This window comes from Lemur catta, chromosome 6 (genome assembly GCF_020740605.2).
Source record: "Lemur catta isolate mLemCat1 chromosome 6, mLemCat1.pri, whole genome shotgun sequence".
Classification (NCBI taxonomy): Eukaryota; Metazoa; Chordata; class Mammalia; order Primates; family Lemuridae; genus Lemur; species Lemur catta.
In genome coordinates this window covers 99,896,908-99,919,741 of record NC_059133.1, presented here as the reverse complement: position 1 = coordinate 99,919,741, position 22,834 = coordinate 99,896,908, and the positions used below count along the sequence as shown (strand labels likewise).

Sequence of the window (22,834 nt, the reverse complement as noted above, 5' to 3'; positions counted from 1 at the left end):
TCTCAGAAACCCAGCAGGCACCCTCCCCGCTGCCATGTTCCCGAGTGGAAGGTCAGCTCAGCCAAAGCGGCTGTGAAGGAAGGGCCGCAGAGAAGATAGGTGAGGTTGTCAGCTAAACTTGCAACTGCAAAAGTGGAAATGAAGCCAAACAAGGCAGCAGTGAACGATCAATCTTTAGACACAAAAGTACAAACAAAAGTAAAAGGGGAGCAAAGGGAAAACAGGCCAAAGTGGCTAAGCAAGAAACTAAAGAAGATTTACCTGCAGAAAATAGTGAAACTAAACTGAGAGTCCAGCTTCTGATGAAGCAGGAGAGAAAGAAGCCATGTCTGATTAATGCCACACACCATGTCTGGGCACAGTGGCTCACCTCTGTAATCTCAGCACTCTGGGAGTCTGAGGTGGGAGGATCTCTTGAGGCCAGTTAGTTTGAGACCAGCCTGAGCAACATAGCAGAGACACCATCTGTACAAAAAATTAAAAAATTAGCCAGGTGTGGTGTCGAGTGTCTGTAGCCTAAGCTACTTGGAAGGCTGAGGCAGGAGAATCACTTTAGCCCAGGAGTTTGAGGCTACAGTGAGCTATGATGATACCATTGCACTCCAGCATGGGCAAGAAAGGGAGACCCTGTCTCAGGAAAAAGAAAACAAAGAAAACCATTCCTTGCCTGTGGCTCTCCCTGTCAGAATTGTGTGCATTCTGTAACATCTTTGGTTGTCAGTAGTCTTGTTTTCCTAGTAACTTTGTTAATGTGCTGTGAAAGATTGAAAATTTGAGTGTGTAGTGTGTATGATATTAAATTCTGACTTGGTAGGACTTATGTAACAGCTTATCAACATTTGAAGATACTGGTATTTGATATCTTTTTAAGAAAAATTTGGTTCCAAATTTCAAGCTGGAAAGTCACTGGAATAACTGTTTAAAAGGGAATGACAATACATGGCTTTTCAGATTTTTGGTATGTATGTTAAGAACTGTGTACAAATTGAAATGTCTGTGTACTGATTCTCCACGCAACCAATAAAATCTCAATTACTAAAGAAAAAACACAATGCAGCAGAAGTCACAAAAGAAAGCAGAATGTCCTTCCACTAAAAAGCCAGCTGTTCTGGTTGTTCCTATCATAACAGGGTGTACAGTGACAACCCGTCCGTTGTGCATGGGGCAGTCAGACACGCTTGTGAAAGTCCATGTTACGTGGCTGGAGTCGTCAAGCCCCCACCAAGAAGGTGCAGGTGCATTTCACAGAAAGGCCATTTGATTGTTTGGCGAGGACCCTAAATCTAAATGCGAAGGGTTACTCCATGACGATGAACAATGTCTTCACACCCATCTCTGCGGAAGGCAGTTCAAAAAGAGGCGAGACTGGTAGAGCTGTGTGTCGAAAGCAAGCGGAAAGCACGGTGGGACCGCCTGACGCAGTCTGAGAAAGAATGCAGAGACAGGGAAAGGCACACCCTCCTGCAACACCGAAGCAGACCCCAGTGAGGGACTGAGGGCTGTCCCAGCGAGAGTTTATGAAGACGGAGATCATGATGTGATGACCCATTGACGAGCCCGGTGGAGTCAAGAGGGAAGCAAGCCAAAGGGACACACAGAATTTTGAGACTTTAAAGTCCTTTGGGGTACTGTGATATAGAAATACAGACGTTTCCAATAAGGAAATGTTGCTACACTATACAGATAAGTTTGAGAGAGAACTATTTATACAGCCACCTTCTAAGTAAAGGCAATTCTCCATTTCCTTCTGGAGGATTTATTTAAATAAAATATGCTTATTAAACACTTCTTCCAAAGATAGTTTTGTTATTACTCTGGTCATTTTGTTCAAGAAAGGGTTATATTGAATTCTTCCTTTTTTTTTGAGATAGTCTCGGTCCATTGCCCCGGCTGGAGTGCCGTGGCATCATCATAGCTCACAGCAACCTCAGACTCCTGGGCTCAAGTGATCCTCCTGCCTCAGCCTCCCAAGGAGCTGGGACTACAGGCATGCGCCACTATGCCCAGCTAATTTTTCTATTTTTAGTAGAGATGGGGTCTCGCTCTTGCTTAGGCTGGTCTTGAACTCCTGACCTCAAGTGATCCTCGCCCCCCTTGACCTCCCAGGGTGCTAGGATTACTGGTGTGAGGCACCACGCCTGGCCTATATTGAATTCTTATGTGAAATGTAAAAAGCAAGTCTTGCCTAATGAAAATGCCACATTATGTGTGTTTTTATTGCACTAAGAGGTAGTAAACAAAAGTATTTGCTTGCCTTTAAGTTACTGACAGCAACTCCCACCAATGTAAGAATAAGTAAAACCTGAATTTTTACATAAAATACAAATGTGTACCTTGAAGTTTGCTGTAGAGAGGTTGATGCATTTTCTATTAGCAGCTTAAGCAGTGCATGTACCATGCATTACCCTTCATCAATAGTCCAATCACAAGTATTTCTCTATAGATTTAAATATATTATGAATATAGAATTGAAACAAAATCTAAAATTGACAAAGAATAGACAAATATCTTTATATAGTACCACTTGGTAAGTTTTGCCATAGATCATCATTGTTTAGAAAAGCAAAAATAACTAATTTGCAAATCCATCTGTCCCTATGTTCAATAAAGTTAGATTTTTATTCCAATAAAACCATAATCACTTTAATCCCTATTACCCATGATAACATCATTATCCCAAGGATTGAAGTGAAGTGATACAGGCACACATCAACCTTCCCCTCTCTTCCTATACTCTTTTTGTTCTTCGTGAAATAGAGTGGAATCTATCTAGAACAGAGTGGAATCATACCGTATTTTTCTTTTGGTGACCGGCTTATTTCACACTATTTCATAATGTCCTCAAGGTTCATCAGTGTTGCAGCATGAGACAGGATTTCCTTCCTTTTTAACAAACATATTAGGCTCTTTCATGGTGCAGTATTTGCTGCTCCCTTTTCTGAGAGTTCTCACTCTGCTCGTCTCTCTTGCAGTCTTGCAAGTGCCAGCTGTCTGGTGGCAGTCTCTGACGTCCCAGCGACTCATTCCTGTCACACTTTCCCCCACACCATTTCACCCTGCATGCTCTTCCATTAAATAATTATTTTATTTCAGTTGTTTGCACGTGTCCTTCCCCATGAAATTCCTCAGTTCTGTAGACAGGAATCATATTTTAATCTTTATTTTCCTGGATGTCACAATAATGCTTATAAAAAGCATTACCAAAAAAGTGTGGATGGAACAGGTGAATCATACGGCATTTTGGGTCCTATAGTCTGTAAAAAGAAGATATGAGAGCTTTGACATTATATGCAAACTTCACACTCATCCTGTAGCTTTTAAACTCAAGTCTATATACAGCCTGTTGCTGTATTTGAATTCAGTATTGGTGAAACCATTCACTTTTGGAATATTTCTTCATGAACTGACTCCTCCACATCTAATAACAAATACTCTTTTGAAACTCAGTATCTTTTCAATTATCTTTTTGGTTTTGGCAGCATAAACTTGAATGGGATTTGCAGCAGCGGGAGGAAGAGATTGCGGAATTGCAGAAAGCTCTAAGTGATATGCAAGTCTGCCTCTTCCAAGAACGGGAACATGTTTTACGCCTCTATTCAGAAAATGACCGACTGAGAATCAGGTACCAAGCAGGAGAAGGGAAATGGAGTTATAACTCTAAATTACCTTTAAAAAGATAAATTTCTCTACAGTCATTCTTTTAGGTTGTATTCCCCAGGAAACAGACTCTGAGCAGAGATTTGCCTGCACGACAGTTCCTGGGGAGGCTCCCGGGAGTAATACCCACGAGCAGACCTGGGCAGGAGAATGTGAACTGTGATCATAGTGGGAACAGAGGGCATAGCCAGCGCTACGGGGAGCTCTGCGTCTAGGGTGGCCTTTCAGAGCCCAAAGGACTCAGACTTTTATATCCCCACATTGACCAGTGAAAGGGCGCGGGCTGTCCCCAGGGAGGGGTGTAAGCTTGGCAGAGGAAGCCCCCGTCAGCCAATTCTTAGAGGACTCCGCTCCTGGGAAATGGGTATCTTGGTCCTGAAGGGGGCGTCTGAGCAGTACACTGCAGTGCCCACTGCAGTGTACGTGTGTGTGCGCGTGCGTGTGCGTTCATGTGCGTGCGTGTGTGTGTGTGTGTGTGTGTGTGTGTGTGAATGCACAGAACATAAAATTTACCACTTTAACCATTTTTGAGTGTACAGTTCAGTGGCATTAAGTGCATTCACATTATTGTGCAACCATCACCACCATCCAACTCCAGAACTTTTTCATATTCCTAAAGTGAAACTGTGTACCCATTAAACAATCACTCCCCGTGTCCCCCTTGCCCCAGCCCCTGGAAACCACCCTTCTACTTTCTGTCTCTGTAAGTTTGACTGCTCTAGGGACCTCAAGTAAGTGGAATCATATCATATTTGCCCTTTTCTATCTGGTTTATTTCACTTAGTGCATTGTCTTCAAGGTTCATCCATGTTGTAGCAGAATTTCCTTCATTTTAAAGGCTGAACAATATTCCATGGTATGTATAGACCACATTTTGTTTCTCCATTCGTCCATCAATGGACATTTGGGTTGCTTCCACCTTTTGGCTATTGTAAATAATGCTACTATGAACATGGGTGTGCAAATAACTCTTCAAGATTTTGCTTTTAATTATTTTGGGTATATACCCAGAAGTGGAATTGGATCACATGGTAATTCTGTTTTTATTTTTTTGAGGAACTGCCGTACTATTCTCCATAGTGGCTACACCATTTTACATTCCCACCAAGAGTACATGAGGGTTTCAATTTTTCCACATCCTTGCCAACACTTGTTATTTTCTGTTTATTTGATAGTAACCATCTTAATGGGCATGGGGGGGGTCTCGTTGTGACTGGCATTTTCTTTCTTTTTTGGGGGGGCAGGGGGAACAGTGTATCATACTATCGCCCGGGCTGGCGTGCAACAGCGTGATCACAGCTGCTGCAACACTGAACTCCTGAGCTCAAGCAGTCCTCCGCCTGGCTAATTTTTAAATTGTCTGTAGATACGAGGTCTGGCTGTGTTGCCCAGGCTGGTCTGGAATTCCAGGCCTCAAGTGATCCTTCCATTTTGGCCTCCCAAAGTGCTGGGAGTACAGGCATGAGCCACCATGCCTGGCCACGTTTTTTTGATGATTAATAATGTTGAGCATTTTTTCATGTGCTTATTAGCCATTTGTACACATTCTTTGGAGAAATGTCTACTCAAGTCCTTTGCCTGTTTTTGAATTGTGGGTGCTTTTTTTTTTTTTTTTTTTTGGTCATTGTTGAGTTTTAGGAGTTCTCTATATATTCTGGATATTAAATCCTTGTTAGATATATGATTTGCAAATATTTTCCCTCATTCTGTAGATTGCCTTTTCACTTTCTTAAAATGGTGCACACAAGTTTTTAATTTTGATGTACTCTTTTGTTACCTGTGCTTATGGTATCACAGCCAAGAAATCACTGCCAAACTCAATGTCAAAAATTTTTTCTCCTATATTTTCTTCTATAAGTTTTATAATTTTAGCTCTTATGTTTAAGTCTTTGATCCATTTTGAGTTAATTTTTACATATGGTATTAGGTAAAGGTCCAACTTCATTCTTTTGCATGTCGATATCCAGTTTTCCCAACACGATTTGCTGAAAAGACTTAGCCACCTGGTTTCTCGATGTCCCATGGTCAGGTGCATACCAGAAGCTGTTTTTCAAATGTTGTATCATTCTCAGCTGTAGACAGCATGGTCTGCTCCAGAGTCTCAGAGGGGCTGTGTTAGGATTCTCATAATGGGATGTGCCATGAACTCCACTTGGCACCTTGTCCCGCCACAGACACCACAGGGTCTGCCAGGTCATGTGTCTCAAGCAGCAGAGCTGTTTGTGGTGAGCTCCTGTGGAGCCTCCTTTCAACTCCGGGCCACAGGGAAAGTTCACCTGCCACGTCGCTGATACATGGGTGAGAGCGGCATTCCAAAGTACAGGATGTGTTGTGTCCAGAACCTGAAGACTCCTTCTAGGCCTCATGCTTCTTTCTTGGCAGTAGTAGCTGCAAGATGCAATAACTTACTGTTTTCTTTGGAGGGAATGTCCTGGCAGGCCGAGGTCGGACCCTTAAAAACTCCACTGATGTGCTTGCTTCGTAGGGTTTATCTCCAGCCCTCCGAAGCACATGTATCTACCAAAGGTGCAGTTGTCTGTGCAGTCTGATTTAACACGATATCATCAATAGTGAACTAATGTGATCTGTGAAATAGCCAGATCTAGGTCCTTTTATACTGTGTTGACAGAGAGTAAAATAGTTGACATGGCCCCAGGGAAAGACTATGTAAGTACACTGTTGTCCACCTCACATGAATGTGAGCCACTTCTGGTCCTGGTCCTGTGTGGGATGGAAAAGAATACGTTTGCCTAATCAGTGGCCACACATACCAAGCACCTGAGACCAAGATTAATCTGCATTAGCAAAGATACTACATCTGGCGCAGTGACTGAGATGGGGACCTACTTTGTAGTCGTCTGCTGTTGTCCTCCAGAATCCATCTGGTTTGGTGAGGGTCATCCTGACAAATGAAATGAGGATTTGATAAGGACTCCACCACTGCATTCTTAAGGTCTTTATTTACTATCTTGGTAGGGAGGTTTCAAAGGCTTTCGCTTCACTTGCTCCCAAAGCCAAGAAACTAATTTGGAGGTTCTGCCACCTACCAAGTATGTGCATTTTAGTTATACATTTGGGAACTTGGCAAACGACCACTGATTGGTGGAGCCAGTAGACCCGTGTGAGCTGAACCTGGGCCAGAATTCCATTTATCACATGGTCCCCATACGCCCCAGTGCCATGATAATGCTTCAGGTTATCAGGTACCAATGTTGGCCCAGACGCTGTATCCAGCGCTTAAAACGCCTGGTAGCCCTGCCCCCCCCCCAAGCATTCACTTGCATAAATGGGGGAGGAGTCGGGAAGTCACTACCACATACAGGTACCCTGTGGTGTCACAGGGCCTTACCTCTAGGAAGATCCAGCCTCTTCTTTTAGGTAGCAGTGTCTGGGACTTAAAACTGGCTTGGATCTGGAAAATGAGTCAGGGATTGTGATTTTGTATGGGGTGCAGTCCTCGGCCTCTTTTCTGTCTTTGATTTATTTTGATTGTTTAAGCCAGGGGTGGGGAACCTGCGGCCTTAAGGCCACATGTGGCCCTCTAGGTCCTTAAGGGTGGCCTTTTGACTGAATCCAAATTTCACAGTACAAATCCTTTTATTTTTATTAATACATTTTTCTCATCTTTTATATATTTATTTTATTTTTAAAATGAACATATTTAAAATACCAAAAAATAAAATAAGTTTCAACAAAATAATCCTCCCAGATTGACCGGCACAACTAGAACATTAGTAAAGCCATAGGGCTAAATTGACGGCTGCTATGCTCATGCTTTAGTTCTAACTCCCCCGCCTGACTGGGGCCACTACCGCACCAGGCTGGTTGGTGAGAGTTCGTGGGGGTCGAGTGTGCCATTCATCTGTCAGCTTTTGACAGTGGTGCACTGTGTTTTTGTTTGCAGTGGAATTTGTGAATAGTTGCATGGCTCGACAGTATTTTTTAATTCTGTCTGCTTACTAGCCCATCATGTCAAAGAAGACCAAGAGAATGCTTAAGGAAGAAAACAGATTTTTTAATGAGGACTGGGAATTGCAGGATTATCTCGTTTTCTGCTAAAGATAAGAATTGCTTGCTTTGTGATACTGCAGTATCAACATTAAAGAAATTCTATGCTCATCAGCATTGTAACACAAGGACTACAGATATTTTAAATTAGAGGGAGAGGTGTGACATTTATTACAGAAATTAAAAGATGAAAAGCAAAAGCAAAGATAATTCTTTCATGTAGCAATAAGACCTGGAAATAATGCCTCTGAAGCAACTTATAAAATAGCTTATATACTCAAGAAAAAAGGAAAGCCATTCAGTGATGTACAAATTATGAAAGAATGCATTGTCAAAGTTGTAGGATGCTTAGACCCCAATAACATTTCAAAGCACAAACAAGTGTCTCTTTCAAGAAGAACCATAACTGATCAACACCATGAATTAGCCTTCAAGTTAACAGAACAACTTCATGCAATACTTCAAAAGGAAAATATATATTATTCAATCGCTTTGGATGAATCAGCTGATACTACTGACTTGGTGCAGGTTTTATACTTCATAACGGAAGATTTTCTTTGCTACAAAGAGTTACTCGCTTTGGGCACTCTTGTGTACACAACACGGTGAATAGATATCTTCAGTGACTTTCAAGATAAATGTCATGAAGTTGGACTGAATTTGAAAATTTAGTGAGTGTATGTACAGACAGTGCACCTTCCATGACAGTAAAACATGAAGGCTTTATTGCACAGATAAAGTATTAACATATCCAGATGCTCTCATTTCTTTTCATTGTATCTCACATCAGCAAAATCTCTGTGCTAAAGCTACTATTTTAAGTGACACTTTGCAACAAGTTATAAGTATTGTTAACTATATTCGTGCAAATGAACATGGCATCATCAGTTTTGTAACATGAGGTATTCAGTGTGGATTTGCAGTATCATCCCAAAGTGTGTTGGCTATCGCAGGGACAGGTGTTGGCCAAAATTTTATCTCTGTGAGAACAGATAGTTAAATTTTATGAAGAACGGAATCAGCTGTGTGAATTACTGAAAGAAGATTAAGACTTCTATAGCAATGCAGTATTTCTGTATCATATCAAATCAAAACAACTTGAATATTTCTTTGCAAGGTAAAACTTAGTCTATAAATGATATGTGGCAAAAAATCCAAGCATTTCAAAAAAGCTATCTTTTTTCAGAACACTTCTTCTTCAAAAGGAAATTTTAGATGAACGTTTTCCCCAGTTAGAATCATTTGAAGAATACACAGCTGTTACAGACCTATTAATTGGAGAACACAATGAAAGATTCACTGACTTTGAGAATCATGACATCACACTCAAATTAGCATTTCAGCCTCACCTAGTTGATATCACCAAGGCACCTAAAGAACTACAGATAGAATGGATTGAGCTCTCAGTAGATGACATTTTAAAGTCATTGTGTGATGCTAAGAAAGATCCAATTGAAATACGGAAAAATGCAGTAGAACACCCATGCCTTTCGGCAACATGCCCAAAATATGCTTTCTTGCTTTTCAACCACTTATTGCTGAGAATCTACATTCTCCTACCTGACCCAAATCAGAATGCCCTTAAGATCACAAATGACTGAAACCCATCTAGAGGATCAACTGAAACTGTTGACCTCCATGCTGCAACCAAATATTCAAATGCTTTCCAGCAAAAAGCAGACAAAACAAAGTCATTAAAAGGTTAGTTAACTTTAAAATTAACAAATAGTTTTTGTTTTTTGAAATTACTAGATACATAGTAGTTAGATTTTTACAAAATAATGTACATTTTTAAGTATATCTAATTGAAGTTTCATGAATGCAGCCTTATTTGATTACAGCTAAATTAATGCAGCCTTGCAATATGAAAAGGTTCCCACCCCTGATGTAAGCTGTACCCTGTTGACTACCCATCTATCTTGCTCCTAAGGACACTGAGTGCTATAAACTGTCTCCATATCACTGGTTCTGAAATCCCTTTTTACAGTTGCTTTCTTGGTCCAGGCCTGACAGCAGCTGTCTTAGGTTGGCTTCTCTGGGAAACAGACTGTGCAATGGAGATTTGCTTGCAGGAAGTTTATGGGGAAGTGCTCTGAGGATAATCACCTATGAGGAAATAAAGCCTAACTGGGCAGAGGGAGAGCTTAAACTGGCTCAGCAGGCCTCAGCCAACACCACAGGGGCTCTGAGGTGGGGATGGCCCTTCAGAGATCCAGAATTGGGGTAAGGGGATTGGATTTTTGTACCCCTCACTGACCAGGCACTAGATACGGGCTGTCCCTGAGGAATGAACTTCTGTGAGGCAGTTCCCTTTGGCTGAGAGCTGTTCTGGAGAGAAATGCAACTATGAGGAATCGGCAGGCCACATTCCTGGCGGTTGGGGGATAAGCCCATCAGTCCCAAAGAGGAAGGCCAGTGCTGTGCACCTCAGCATCCAGTACAGTCCCTTCCAGAATCAGCTGAGAAGTTATTTCTTGGCCCTATCACTCTGAATGGAAATCCCTGCTGTTTTAAAGGTCTAGATGAATCCTATTCAATCTTAATTTCAGGTTACTATTGTTTTAAAAACAAATCAGAAGGGAAAGCCTTTAAATAGAAAAGGTTACTTAGAATGCATGATGTGTACTTACTTTCTGTGAAAATTTCAGGGAGCTAGAAGACAAGAAAAAGATTCAGAATCTCTTGGCTCTTGTGGGAACAGATGCTGGAGAAGTGACCTATTTTTATAAGGAGCCTCCGCATAAAGTAGGTAATCTTTGGTATAGCAACGTGAATGTGGCTTTTAGAAAACACAGGCTGGAGTCCATAATCAGAACAACTGTAGTATTTGCTAGAGAATTAGCCACCATAGTCCCATGTCTACCTGAGTTTTCAAAGCATTTTTATTCAAAAACGTTGGGAAGTAGCATTGTTTACCCCATTTCATCATTTAGAAATCTAAAGCACAGAGAGGTAGATGTTTTAGCTGAGATTAGAGAGGAAAGCAGGAGCAGACTTTGTGTGGGAGAAATTTTTGGTACTTAAGTTTCTTTTTTAATCTTTGTTTATACTGATTATGAACATTATACATGGTCTTTATTAAAACAAACACACAGTACAGAAATCTATCATATAAAACTGGCAGTTTCTTATAATCCTATATCCTAGGGATAAACCATTATTAATAGTTTGGTATGTATACTTCAGCTCTTTTCCCATTCATATAGAGATATTTATGAACATGTATACTATTTTCATTTTTTCACTTTTATGAACAGTTTCTCATGAGCATTTTTATGCATATCTACATAGGTATACTTCAACAACTTTCTTAAAGGTCCTTGGCAAAGAGCTGATTTTTTCTAAGCATGTATTACTCAATAGCCCTGCAATTTTATTTTATATTTTTCATTTATATCATCAACACTGGGTTTTATCCAGTTTGTTACTTTGCCGGTGTGATCTCTCCTATGCATGACATCCTTAAATTTGTCAAAAGTATGCAATTCTGACAAATTTAACTTATAATAGTGTTTGATCTGTAGAGCTAAGGCTAAAAAGTAAACTATTACATTTATAGGAAGGCTACTTCTATGCTGTTTTGTGCCTCCTCAGGTCAGCATTCTCCAAAAGACTATCCAGGCTGTAGATGTATGTGAACAGAATGAATCTTCAGCTTTCAAAACAGGTAACAACCACATTACATATTAGGAATTCTCACTGACATAGAATTGAAAATCACAGTGAGAATAATTAGAAATGTTTTCCTCCTACACAGTAATAATTGATGTTCATAATGATGCCTCTGGTGGTCTAAGATCCTAATGAACTCTTTGAATCATCCAAGAAATTAAATTTTGTTCAGTGCAATTTTTAGTGTTTTTTTTTTTTTTTTGAGTCAGAGTCTCACTCTGTCACCCCAGGTAGAGTGCAACGGTGTCATTGTAGCTCACTACAACCTCAAACTCCTGGGCTCAAGCAATCCTCCTGCCTCAGCCTCCTGAAGAGCTGGAACTACAGGCCCATGCCACCATGCCCGGCTAATTTTTCTATTTTTAGTAGAGAGGGGTCTCACTCTTCCTCAGGCTGGTCTCGAACTCCTGAGCTCAAGTGATCCTCCCGCCTCGGCCTCCCATAGTGCTAGGATTACAGGCGTGAGCCACCACACCTGGCCTAGTATTGCTTATTTTTAAAATAACCTTGTCTTAGATAGGTTCTTTGGGTTTGAAAGGTAATTTCTGAGTACGGTAATACCAATTAATCAGTCTGTAGGAAATTTTTTTTCAATTTTATTTGTATTAAACTTTTTTCATTATTAAAAAAAAAACCTTGTCTTTTGAAAATTGTGTGATATGTCATAACCAAAATGTCTAGTTTTTCCTTTTCCTTACCCATTCTGATTAAATAGGATTTTGCTAAGAAAATAGACATAACTCTAAAGGAAAATTTGTAGTCAATTCTGCCGAAAGATGAGTATGATTATCTAGGTGACATCCTGCAGAGTTCCGTTATAGAGATTCCTGTTTGAAAAGTTAAGCAGGGCTCGCTTCGCAGCACATATACTAACATTGGAACGATACAGAGAAGATTAGCATGGCCCTTGCGCAAGGATGACACGCAAATTCATGAAGTGTTCCATAATTTAAAAAAAAAGAAAAAAGAAAAGTTAAGCACTCTAGTTATTATGTTTTCCTGTTTCTTTCTTTTTTTCTCTTATAAGTAAATGAGTCTGAACTCCTCTGCACAGGTAATGCTGATACCTGAACAGCAGAAAGAAAAGCTGAGCAAAGTCTTCTTGATGAATTTTTGTTTTTTATTTTAGATCCTAAAGTAAGCAAAAGAAGACCAGCAATGAGAGAGAGGGAAGAAAGTTCTGAGCATTACCAAAAAGATATACAGACACTCATCCTACAGGTAAAAAATTACTTTTGGCAGACCAAGATGGTTTCTATCCACAAGTTTGAAGTTATGTAACATACCTTCAGTATCATATAATAAGTATCTCCTTGCACACAGGTTAAGAAAATTAAGTTTGCTCCTAATTTCCAAGAGCTTATATTTTAAAACCGTCATTCTTTATTTGAACATTCTAGAAGTGCTACTCTGAACCTTCTATTCAATATGCTAAGCTCTACCCAACAGAGCATCATATAATAAAGTAAGGATTCACTTTGTGATTGGCCTGGGGGATACACAGAGCCTTACAGAGGGAAGAAACTTATCCATGCTGATGATTGACATTTGGGGGTATATGCATTTACTTGGTGCATGGGTTCTAAAGGCTACCAAAGTAATGAATTATTCTCTAACCACCTAGTAACTGTATGTCATTTGGAACCATGACTTTTTATCTAGTTCCATAAGTTCCTGTCCTTATTGGGGTGGGGCTCCATTGATTTAAATGACAGTTTCTACCTTTGGCCAATATGTCCATGTAGAGTCACAGACAGCCAGACTCAGAAAAAATTTACATTATATTCATTTTGCTCTACATTTTGAAACCAAAAACTAAGAAAAGAGTCATTCTGTTGCTATGCAACCAGGGTGTCTTAAAAGGGAGAAAGTCCTAAAAGTCAAAAAGGGAGACAGTGAAAATGCAAAGTCATAGGATAGAAGAAACCAATCATGGTAGCTTTCCTTGTGTGATGTGGATCCGGAGCTTGGTGTGAACAAAGAATCTACTCTTGTATAGCCTGACCCCATTTGTGAGACATTAAGAAGATCAGGATTGAAATTTTTCTACTATTTGCTATTGTGTGGTTGGAGTTTTTGTTTGTTTGTTTTATAATTTTTCTGGAGAAAGGCTCACTTTGAGCAGAATGAAGGGCGTGGAAGCAGGCGTGGCTGCCTGACCCTTTGTCGGGGTGTCTAGGTGGAAGCGCTGCAGGCTCAGCTGGCAGAGCAGACCAGGCTCTCCAGGGAACAAGTCGAAGGGCTCATGGAGGACAGACAGATCCACTTTGAGGAGATACAAGTTCAGCACCAGAGAAATCAGGACAAAATCAAAGAGCTAACCAAAAGGTGAGTGGCCAGAGAGCTGTACCTGAAGGTGTTTTATGTTTCTGAATGGCTGAAAAGTTAACAGTTCTGTACATTAGCAGCATCAGATCATAGAACTGAAAGGAACCTTGAAAAACCTGTGTCTTCGTCAGACACCCCTGCCTCTAGGTAGGTGAGTGTCCAGGCTTTTCCAGGTATGCAGTCAAGTCTCTTCTTGAAGAGCCGGTGAGTATTCTACACACTCCTTTTAACCGTTTTAGTGTTTTAGCTTGTTTCTAGTGGTTAAGAAACATTCTTTTATCCATCTGACTCAATGTAATAGGGCCCTTTTGTTTTGTTTGGCCCTTTAATATGGAAAACATGACTTTACATACCTGTAAAAAAAAAAAAATCTGCAAACTCTCTATACTCATGGTTTTTGTTCCTTACCTGCTTGCCTTTCCTCACCTTTCTGCAGTCTGATTTCATCCCCACCATGTTACTAAACATCCCCTTTCTAAGGTCTGAGGTCATCACTGCCTTCTTAATTTCTTTCTTTTTTTTTTTTTTTTTTTTTGAGGCAGAGTCCCGCTCTGTCACCCTGGCTAGAGTGCCGTGGCGTCAGCCTCGCTCACAGCAACCTCAGACTCCTGGGCTCAAGCGATCCTCCTGCCTCAGCCTCCCGAGTAGCTGGGACTACAGGCATGTGCCACCATGCCCAGCTAATTTTTTCTATATATTTTTAGTTGTCCAGCTAATTTCTTTTTTTTTTTTTTTTTTAATTTTTTAGTAGAGACGGAGTCTCGCTCTTGCTCAGGCTGGTTTCAAACTCTTGAGCTCAAACCATCCACCCTCTTGGGCCTCCCAGAGTGCTAGGATTACAGGTGTGAGCCACCGCACCCAGCCGCCTTCTTAATTTCTAAGACTTGTTCTCTCTTTTCGGTCCTTATTGTCATTAATATCTCTCTTCATATTTGGTGTCACCAATCACTCCCTCCTTGAAATTCATCTCCCTTGATTTCTGCAGCACCTGTCTAACCACCCTCAGCCCTTTGTCTGTTCCCAGTGGCCAGACCTGTGCCATAAAGACGTCCTCAATTGAATATGTCCACCTCAAATTTACCACTGCTGAAACCAAACTGTTCCTCCCAACAAATACTCCCTTCCCCCATCTCAAACCTACTACTTCATTCTTTCCCCATTTAGTTTTACGGTATCATGTCACATCCATTCACTTTCCCAAGCTTCAAACTTTAGGATTATCCTCAACTCCTAACTCTCTTATTCCTTAATTCCAAATCCTTTGGATTGTAAACCTGAGAAGCCTCCCAAATCCACTCTTTGCCCTCTCATTCTTCCCACATTGATTCAAGCTCTATTTCTTTAAGTTGTTGCAATAACCTAACTGTTCTTGCTGTCACTGGTCCCTTTGTATTCTACTGTCTTCCTCACCACTCGCTAGGAATTAGTTCTTCCATTAGGAGTTATCAACCACTTAAAAACATTTGGTAGCTCTCCACTTACCTTATAAAGTCCTGGTACCTTAGCATGGCTCGTTAGGCACATTGCCATCTGACACCACGTCAGCCTCTCAGCCTCGGCCCCTCCCCTGTCGCTGTGGTTCACCTTGTGCCTCAGCCAGACTAGTGATAACTGCTTTTCATGGGACATTTGTCATGTGGCAGCACCTTGCTAAGCAAAGTCACCCCCTTCTCTGAAGACTTCCCCAGGCTGAATTAAGTTCTTCCTCCTCTAATTCCCATAATGATTAGTGTGCCTCCACGATGAGGCTTGTCACCACATATTGTAATTATGTCGTTGGTCACAGGGTCTTGCTATATAGTTTCTGCCCTGACCTCTGTGCACAACAGGCACACAATAAATGTTCGTTTAACACTTAATGGTCCTTATCAAGTTGCACCCCACTGTCTCTTTTCTGCATTAAAAATCCTAAATTTTAAAATATTTTTTCATGTTATATTCTTTATTATTCTTTTATCATTTTTTTTATTTTTTCAAACTTTTCTAGCGTTTCTTCCTCCATTTTAAAGTATGGTGATTAAAATTGGATATAACACTCAAATTAGAATCTCTGATCAGTGCAGGACAGAAAATATGTCCTGGCCCATACAGGCTGTTTCTTTTAACATAGTGTAATGTCTTTGCATTTGGCCAGTACTTCTCCATCTTCATTTTTATTTTTGGTATTTTTGTAATTAAAAATAGCATCTTGACTTTTCACTGGGTTTTGTTTCTAAGGGACTGATATTTTTAAATTGTCACAGTAATTTGTAATTTTATATCTATATCCCAGAATAGTAATAACCTTACTCGTTTGTCATTCTCTGCATATCTGAGTACATGATTAGGTCCTTCCCTTGGATAGATCATCCTGAGGGTGCTGCATGGCATGAAATCCAAGGCCAGTAGTGGCTGCCCTTTGGTGGTCACTTTCAAACCATTTGTATTTTAACAGGACCATACTCTCCCAGTTTGTAACTGAGAACATAATGTAAGACAGAATAAAAGAACTCATTGAAAGCAGGAGAGATCCTTGTGGTAACTGAATCAGTCTCTACACACACACACACACACACACACACACACGCGCACACACACACACACACGCGCACACACACACGCGCACACACACGCACCCCTGACTAGATATCCTTGTGGTAACTGAATCAGTCTCTACACACACACACACACACACACACACACGCACACACACACACGCGCGCACACACACGCGCACACACACGCGCCCCTGACTAGATATCCTTGTGGTAACTGAATCAGTCTCTACACACACACACACACACACACACACACACACACACACACGCACACACACACACACACACGCGCACACACACGCGCCCCTGACTAGATATAGATATATTCCTCTGGTGACATTTACTCTACTTTGTGCCTGGCACTATGCTATTGTTTTCCCTTCATCTATGTACCCTGTTACTTGTAAAGAAAACTAAGTGGATCTGACATTATTTGTTCAGTGGAAAACTATAGTGATTGCTTAATGGTATTTAATACTCTTGCAAGCAGAGCATTCGATACAGTATTTTTCTAGGTGTTGATGGAAACATCATTTATCTATTCCTAAGTCTCAAGAAATAGTCATCGGGAATCTATTTAGCGCCTTGTGTATATCCAGTAGTTGGTATTGTCCTTGACAATCTGGTAGCAGTGGGGCAAAAATAAATGATAAATAAGGTATATGCTTTCACTCAGGCTGGGAAAAAAATACATGTTGACAGTTAAAATATGACATAGTATATAACCAAGTTTTAGATTATGAGACCGATATATATTAAAACTGATGTGGACTGTACCCAAATGTTTATAGCAGCACAATTCACAATCGCAAAGATGTGGAAACAGCCCAAGTGCCCATCAATCCACGAATGGATTAGTAAACTGTGGTATATGTATACCATGGAGTACTACTCAGCTATAAGAAATAACAATGATACGACATCTCTTTGGCTCTCCCGGAGAGAGCTGGAACCCATTATACTAAGTGAAGTATCCAAAGAATGGAAAAACAAGCATCACATGTACTCACCAGAAAACTGGTTTCCCTGATCATCACCTAAATGCACATCGGGGAAGGATACCAACTGGATATCAGACTGGGATGGGGGGTGGGGGGAGGGGATGGGTGTATGCCTACATGATGAGTGTGTTGCACACCCTCTGGGGAATGGTCATGCTTGAAGGTGCAGACCCGGGGAGGTGGGGGGGGGAGGGGATGGAGGTATGACTACATGATGAGTGCCAGGCGCACTGTCTGGAGAATGAGAACGGACGCGCCTGGGACTCTGACTCGGGGGGATGGGCGGGACATGGACAATGTATATGACCTGAACTTATGTACCCCCATGATGAGCTGAAATAAAAAAAAAAAAATAAAACTGATGTGGAATTTCAGGGAATGGAAATATTAAAATGGGCTAAAATTATTGAGATGACTTTATAGAGGAAGTTGATCATGGAAAAAAAGAACAAGACTGTGATACAGGGCAGTTACACTTGGCGCACAGCATAAATAAAAGCAAAGCTGTTTTTGATATTTTAGAACTAACCCTCACTCAGAACACCATGATTTGGTTCTTTTTGGTATTATTCCTAGGAATAGTCTGTACTTATGCAGGCTATGTGTAAGTATTTCTGTAGCCTTTCTAATCATATAACCTGAAATTAGTACTCAGCAAAATATTTACAAAGGCCAGTCTATGAATCCGTGAGCATGAGTGGTTACATTACACCTTGCCCAGTAAAACATGTAAGATTGCCAGTCTAAGATTGTCTAAACATGTAAGTCTAAGAAGTCTAAAACATGTAAGATTGTCAGACTAAGCTCATTTTTAAAACTCCTAATAATATTTTACAAAATTCATATATTGTACAATTTTAAAGAACCTGTATCTTCCCTTTATTTCAGACATGCTGTGTAAGCATCCTCATGTCCACCCTGTGCTTTCTTTCACAGTCTCCATTACACCCAAGAACTGCTCTATGAGAGCACCAAAGATTTTTTGCAACTCAAATTTGAAAACCAAAATAAAGAGAAGTCATGGATGCTTGAAAAGGATCATTTGATGTCAAAGATTAAGCAATATAGGGTACAGAATAAGAGGAAAGAAGATAAAGTTGGAAAAGTTCTGCCAGTTATGCACGAGGGTCATCATACCCAAAATGAATATATTAAGGTAATGTCCTTATATCTACCTACAGATATCGTTTATTTTTCTGGAAGAGTTGAAAGAATTCCAAAGAACCTATGAATTGTCATATAAGATCCATTCAGTCGAAGCTGTTATAGCAGCACCTCAAGAAATAGGTTTCAAAGAGTAGCTGATCCTCACAGTATTTGGGGATTTAACATACTAGACTGTTGATTCATTCATTCATTCAACAAATATTTATTACACTCCTACTATGAGATAGGCTCTGGAGCTACAGCAGTAAACGATCTCGACAAGGTCTGCCCTGTGGTGTTTATATGTTAATGGGTGAGAAAAAACAGAAACAACAAATACCTAACTAAAAAGATCATAGATTATAAAAAATTGGCTTTAGGCAATAAGGGCATTATATGCAGATTATATGTAATTGCTGGGTGCCTACTTTAGAAGGGGAGCGTGGGATACTCTCTCACGTCTGGTGTTTGTGCTGAGACCTGGAAACAGATTAGGCTTGCCATACAGACCTAGAGGACGAGCAGGTTCAAAGGCCCTGTGGTACGTTCAAGGAACAGGAAGGATGTCTTTGTGGTTGCAGAGGAATAAGCAAGGAGGAAGTGGCGTGTAAGAAGGTCGGAGGGGCGGCAGCAGCCATCGTGGAGGGCCTGGAGGTCATGGTGGGGCGCGTGAACTCAGCTCTAGACATCATCGTGTCTGTGAGGGATTGTGTGCAGGGAAGTGACATGATCTCATTTAGGTTTTTAAAAGATCATTTTGGCTGCTCACTGGAGCATGTATAATAGTCATTGTTGTTAATATTTCTCCCTTTTTAAAGAACTTCAGAAATGTAGCCCAAAACACATTGTAACATCTTACTTGGGACAGATTCTAAGCTTCGTTATTGGACTCTTCCCAGATCCAAAAATGTTTGTTTTATTTTAAAGAATTTCTACTATGTACACTTTAGAAAAAGGGCTTAAGAGAATAGTCTAAAAGTAGATTTTCAGATGTTTTTCAGAATTCCTTGTCATCTTGTTCCTTAACTCATTTTGTAATTCTGGAAATCCTTTCTTTTCTTTTCTTCTTTTCTTTCTAAGTGTTATATGAATTACCTAAGTTGTATAACTGAGTATTAATATTTTTTGTCCCTTTGACCTGAAGTCCCTAAAGGATAAGTTAATACAAGAGAAAAAGCTGTCCAACATGTATCAAGAGCAGTGCATTTCCCTAGAGGAAGAACTTGCCCGAATTCGTGAGGAAGAGGGAATGAGGAGAGAGATCTTTAAGGTACAAAATTCTCTGCCACTTAGGACAGAACAGGACATGCAGATGGCTCAGGGGAATGCTTCCTCCTCTTCATAAATGCCTTCCCTTTCTCCACGTTTTAGGACCGCACTAACAAGATGGGGAAGCGTTTACAGATAATGACAAAACGCTATGAGGCCCTGGAGCATCGACGTATCTTGGAAGTAGAAGGCTTTAAGACAGATATTAAGGTTCTCCGACAGAAACTGAAAGACTTGGAGCAAATGCTCTACAAGGTAATTGCTGGTCCTGAATTATCACAAGGGAGAAAAGAGGTGGAGGTGAGGAAACAGGGTCAGAAGGGCCCCTCCGAAGGAGGATGTGCCGTTTCCCTGCTGGTGGAGGCTAATGATCACCATCCTTTAAGCCTCCCTGAAAATCAGTTCAACAAACACACACTAGAAGCAAAACAGAAATAGACTGAAATAATTGAATGGCTGCATCATTACTATTTCCATCGAAGCTAAACTTAACAGAAATTGTCATCTCTCCCAGTTCAAGAAGTAGACTAAAACAATTATGTCTGTTTTACAACTGGGGAAAGCAGTAATAAGTAGTTTTTCCCATTCAGACACAGCTTTCTAGAAATTAGGTTGCTTCAAGAGCCTTCTTAAAGAGGTTTAACCAGTTAGTCACATATCTTGATTGCTGTGCTCCAAACAGGTTAATTATGAAAAGCGGAGATACGTGTTACCCCATATAATGTTTATATTGGTCTCTTCTTTTTACCCAGTCTTAGTTGTTTTTTGCTCTCTATGTCAAGCCTCCTTTCCTATTGTATGGGGAAGAAAGAGTGTCGTGCCTTTTCTGCTTTAATTCTACATTTTCCTTCTGTCAGTCACTGAACAAACTAAGGATTGCATTTATTCTATGTGCTCGAAAGGCCATAAACAGGAGCCAGCGTAGCCTGGTCTTTATAACTGATTCCCCCGATGTATGCAGTAATCGTTTCTTCTTCTTTTCTCAAATCCCAAGGCAACGGTTAACGCCCGGGCAAACCAGGATCTTGCCATTCTTTCTGAGGTCCGTGACAGCAACAGACGGGCACATAAGATACAAGGAGAACTGAAGAACCTTAAGTCCAAAGTGTTTGATCTGGAGAATGAACTTAGACTCTGTTGACGTCTCCTTTTGGAAACGGCCCCAATTTGGAAGAGGCCTGCTTCCTGAAATCTGCAAACAGTGACATCTCCCAGAAAGTTTAGACCTAGACTTGGCTAGGGTCGTGGGATCCATTATCATAAAGACAGAGTGAAGAATCAAGGACCACTAAGAAGCTTTCCTTGCGCGCTAAGCTTTATTTGCACTTTCTGCTGACCAGTTAGCTCGCTGGGGTGGGGGCCTGGACCTGAATGGCTTAGAGGCTTTCATTATTTCTCCTGTTTATGGTAACAGGTTTTTGGTTTTTTTAAGAAGACAATGATGATGAAAACTTAGGAAGAAAGTATTTTGCTAGGCTCTTGGCTGAGTGTCAGTCAGTGGAAAGGACACTCTCCGTAGAGAAACACGGGCACTCACTGAGGTTGTCTTTCTCCTAAGCAGAGGGCAAAGGCAGCACTTCTCAACTTGTAAAATTTGCACGGGCAGGAATTATGCAATTTACCCTTCTTCAGTCAGGAGCGTGTCCTGAGTTACCTGGCTGGACAGTCTCATACAGTTTCACCAGAGGGCGCCAGAGATCCTTCAACAAATTGTTCACCTAGAAAAGCAAAGGCGCCACTTGGCAAGAGTGAGTGAAATCGAAATGATACTTGTATGAAAAGTTTAACATTTTATCACTAACGTGGCATTTTTTAAAACAATGTATATAGTCTAACTATTTTCAATAAAATATGTAATTGGAAATGTTCTGTTCAAGTTTTCTATAATTTCTTACTAAAACCATGTTTATATTTTGTTATTGGCCTGTTCATCTCCATTTACTTCCTTGTTCCGTGGACACTGCAGTATATAAGTTCTTCTAAATGATTCCTTTGAAATCATCTGCTGTTGGAGATAGCAAGGGTAGTGTAATACAAAGGTGATGGCACTAAAACTTTATCCATTTTGGGGCAGATTGCTATGCATTTGCAACAAAATAATTGTTTAGCTGGATAGCCTCTGGAAAGTAAGTTGGTCTTAGCTTAGCGTAGCATCATTCTGATTTATCCAGGGCATAGGAAAGAACTCAGGTTTTCATTTTTTTTTTTTTTTTTTGAGGAAAGTAGTGATTATACTGCCAGCAGGAGATGTTACCTGTGATAGCAGATCCATTTTTTTTCATGGATAAGTTGGGACAGATACCTCCGGTATCTGAGGGCCCCAGTCCCAGGCCTTAGAGAGATTTACATAAGTGGATGGTTCTTCTTTTTATCCTAATACTTAGGGAATTGGCTTTTCATGACTGTTCCTTTTTTTTTTTTTTGAGACAGAGTCTTACTCTGTTGCCCGGGCTAGAGTGCCGTGGCGTCAGCCTAGCTCACAGCAACCTCAGACTCCTGGGCTCAAGCAACCTTTCTGCCTCAGCCTCCCGAGTAGCTGGGACTACAGGCATGCGCCACCATGCCCGGCTAATTTTTTCTATATATATTTTTAGTTGTCCATATAATTTCTGTTTTTAGTAGAGACGAGGTCTCACTCTTGTTCAGGCTGGTCTTGAACTCCTGAGCTCAAACGATCCACCCGCCTCGGCCTCCCAGAGTGCTAGGATTACAGGTGTGAGCCACCACGCCTGGCCTGTTCCCTTTTTTGTTGCTGGCAAAACAAAAAGGCTTATTAAATCAGAGAATTTTGGAGTAAGAAGGAACCTTAAATATCATAAAATCCAACTTACTTATTTTATATATGACTGAGGTCTACCACCACTGACTTTAGCAGCCAGTTGATAATGTTTTAACATAGTGGCCTCAATTCCAATGACATTCATTTTCATATTAACCACCGCAGGCATGGCCACTCTAAACCATATCATCAGTTAAAAATTCTCTGAAGCAGAATAACAAAGATCAGAGGCTTTGGAGAATCACAGATACATGATAGATTCAATCACACCTCTAACTAAAACTCTCCAGGCTCTAGTCTCTTAAGGCTATAAAAGAGAAATCCCCACGTTTCAGCAGGCTGATTGTGAGGATTAAGAAAATGAAAATCCAGTATCCAGAAGATACAAAGAGCTCTTACAACTCAACAATAAAAAGACTGCACAATTTAAGGCTGGG

At 40.7% G+C, this 22,834-nt stretch overlaps 1 protein-coding gene and 1 non-coding gene across 4 annotated transcripts in view; both read left to right on the top strand.

Moving 5' to 3' along the window:
- CCDC77 (coiled-coil domain containing 77) overlaps positions 1-21,475 on the top strand; it is a 28,677-nt gene extending 7,202 nt beyond the window's left edge. For 2 of the 3 annotated variants that reach the window (XM_045554687.1, XM_045554688.1), the window contains 9 exons: positions 3,480-3,622; positions 10,314-10,410; positions 11,260-11,332; positions 12,467-12,558; positions 13,517-13,665; positions 18,140-18,359; positions 19,494-19,619; positions 19,721-19,873; positions 20,613-21,475. In XM_045554687.1, coding sequence (XP_045410643.1) covers positions 3,480-3,622; positions 10,314-10,410; positions 11,260-11,332; positions 12,467-12,558; positions 13,517-13,665; positions 18,140-18,359; positions 19,494-19,619; positions 19,721-19,873; positions 20,613-20,759 — 1,200 coding nt within the window. In that variant the 3' untranslated portion in view covers positions 20,760-21,475. The remainder of the gene's footprint in view (positions 1-3,479; positions 3,623-10,313; positions 10,411-11,259; positions 11,333-12,466; positions 12,559-13,516; positions 13,666-18,139; positions 18,360-19,493; positions 19,620-19,720; positions 19,874-20,612) is intronic. The other variant, XM_045554689.1, reaches the window with a different exon arrangement.
- On the top strand, positions 12,184-12,289 carry LOC123640831. Its single transcript, XR_006736074.1, has one exon. It is a non-coding gene; the product is annotated as a U6 spliceosomal RNA (small nuclear RNA).
- Positions 21,476-22,834: the final 1,359 nt, after the last annotated feature.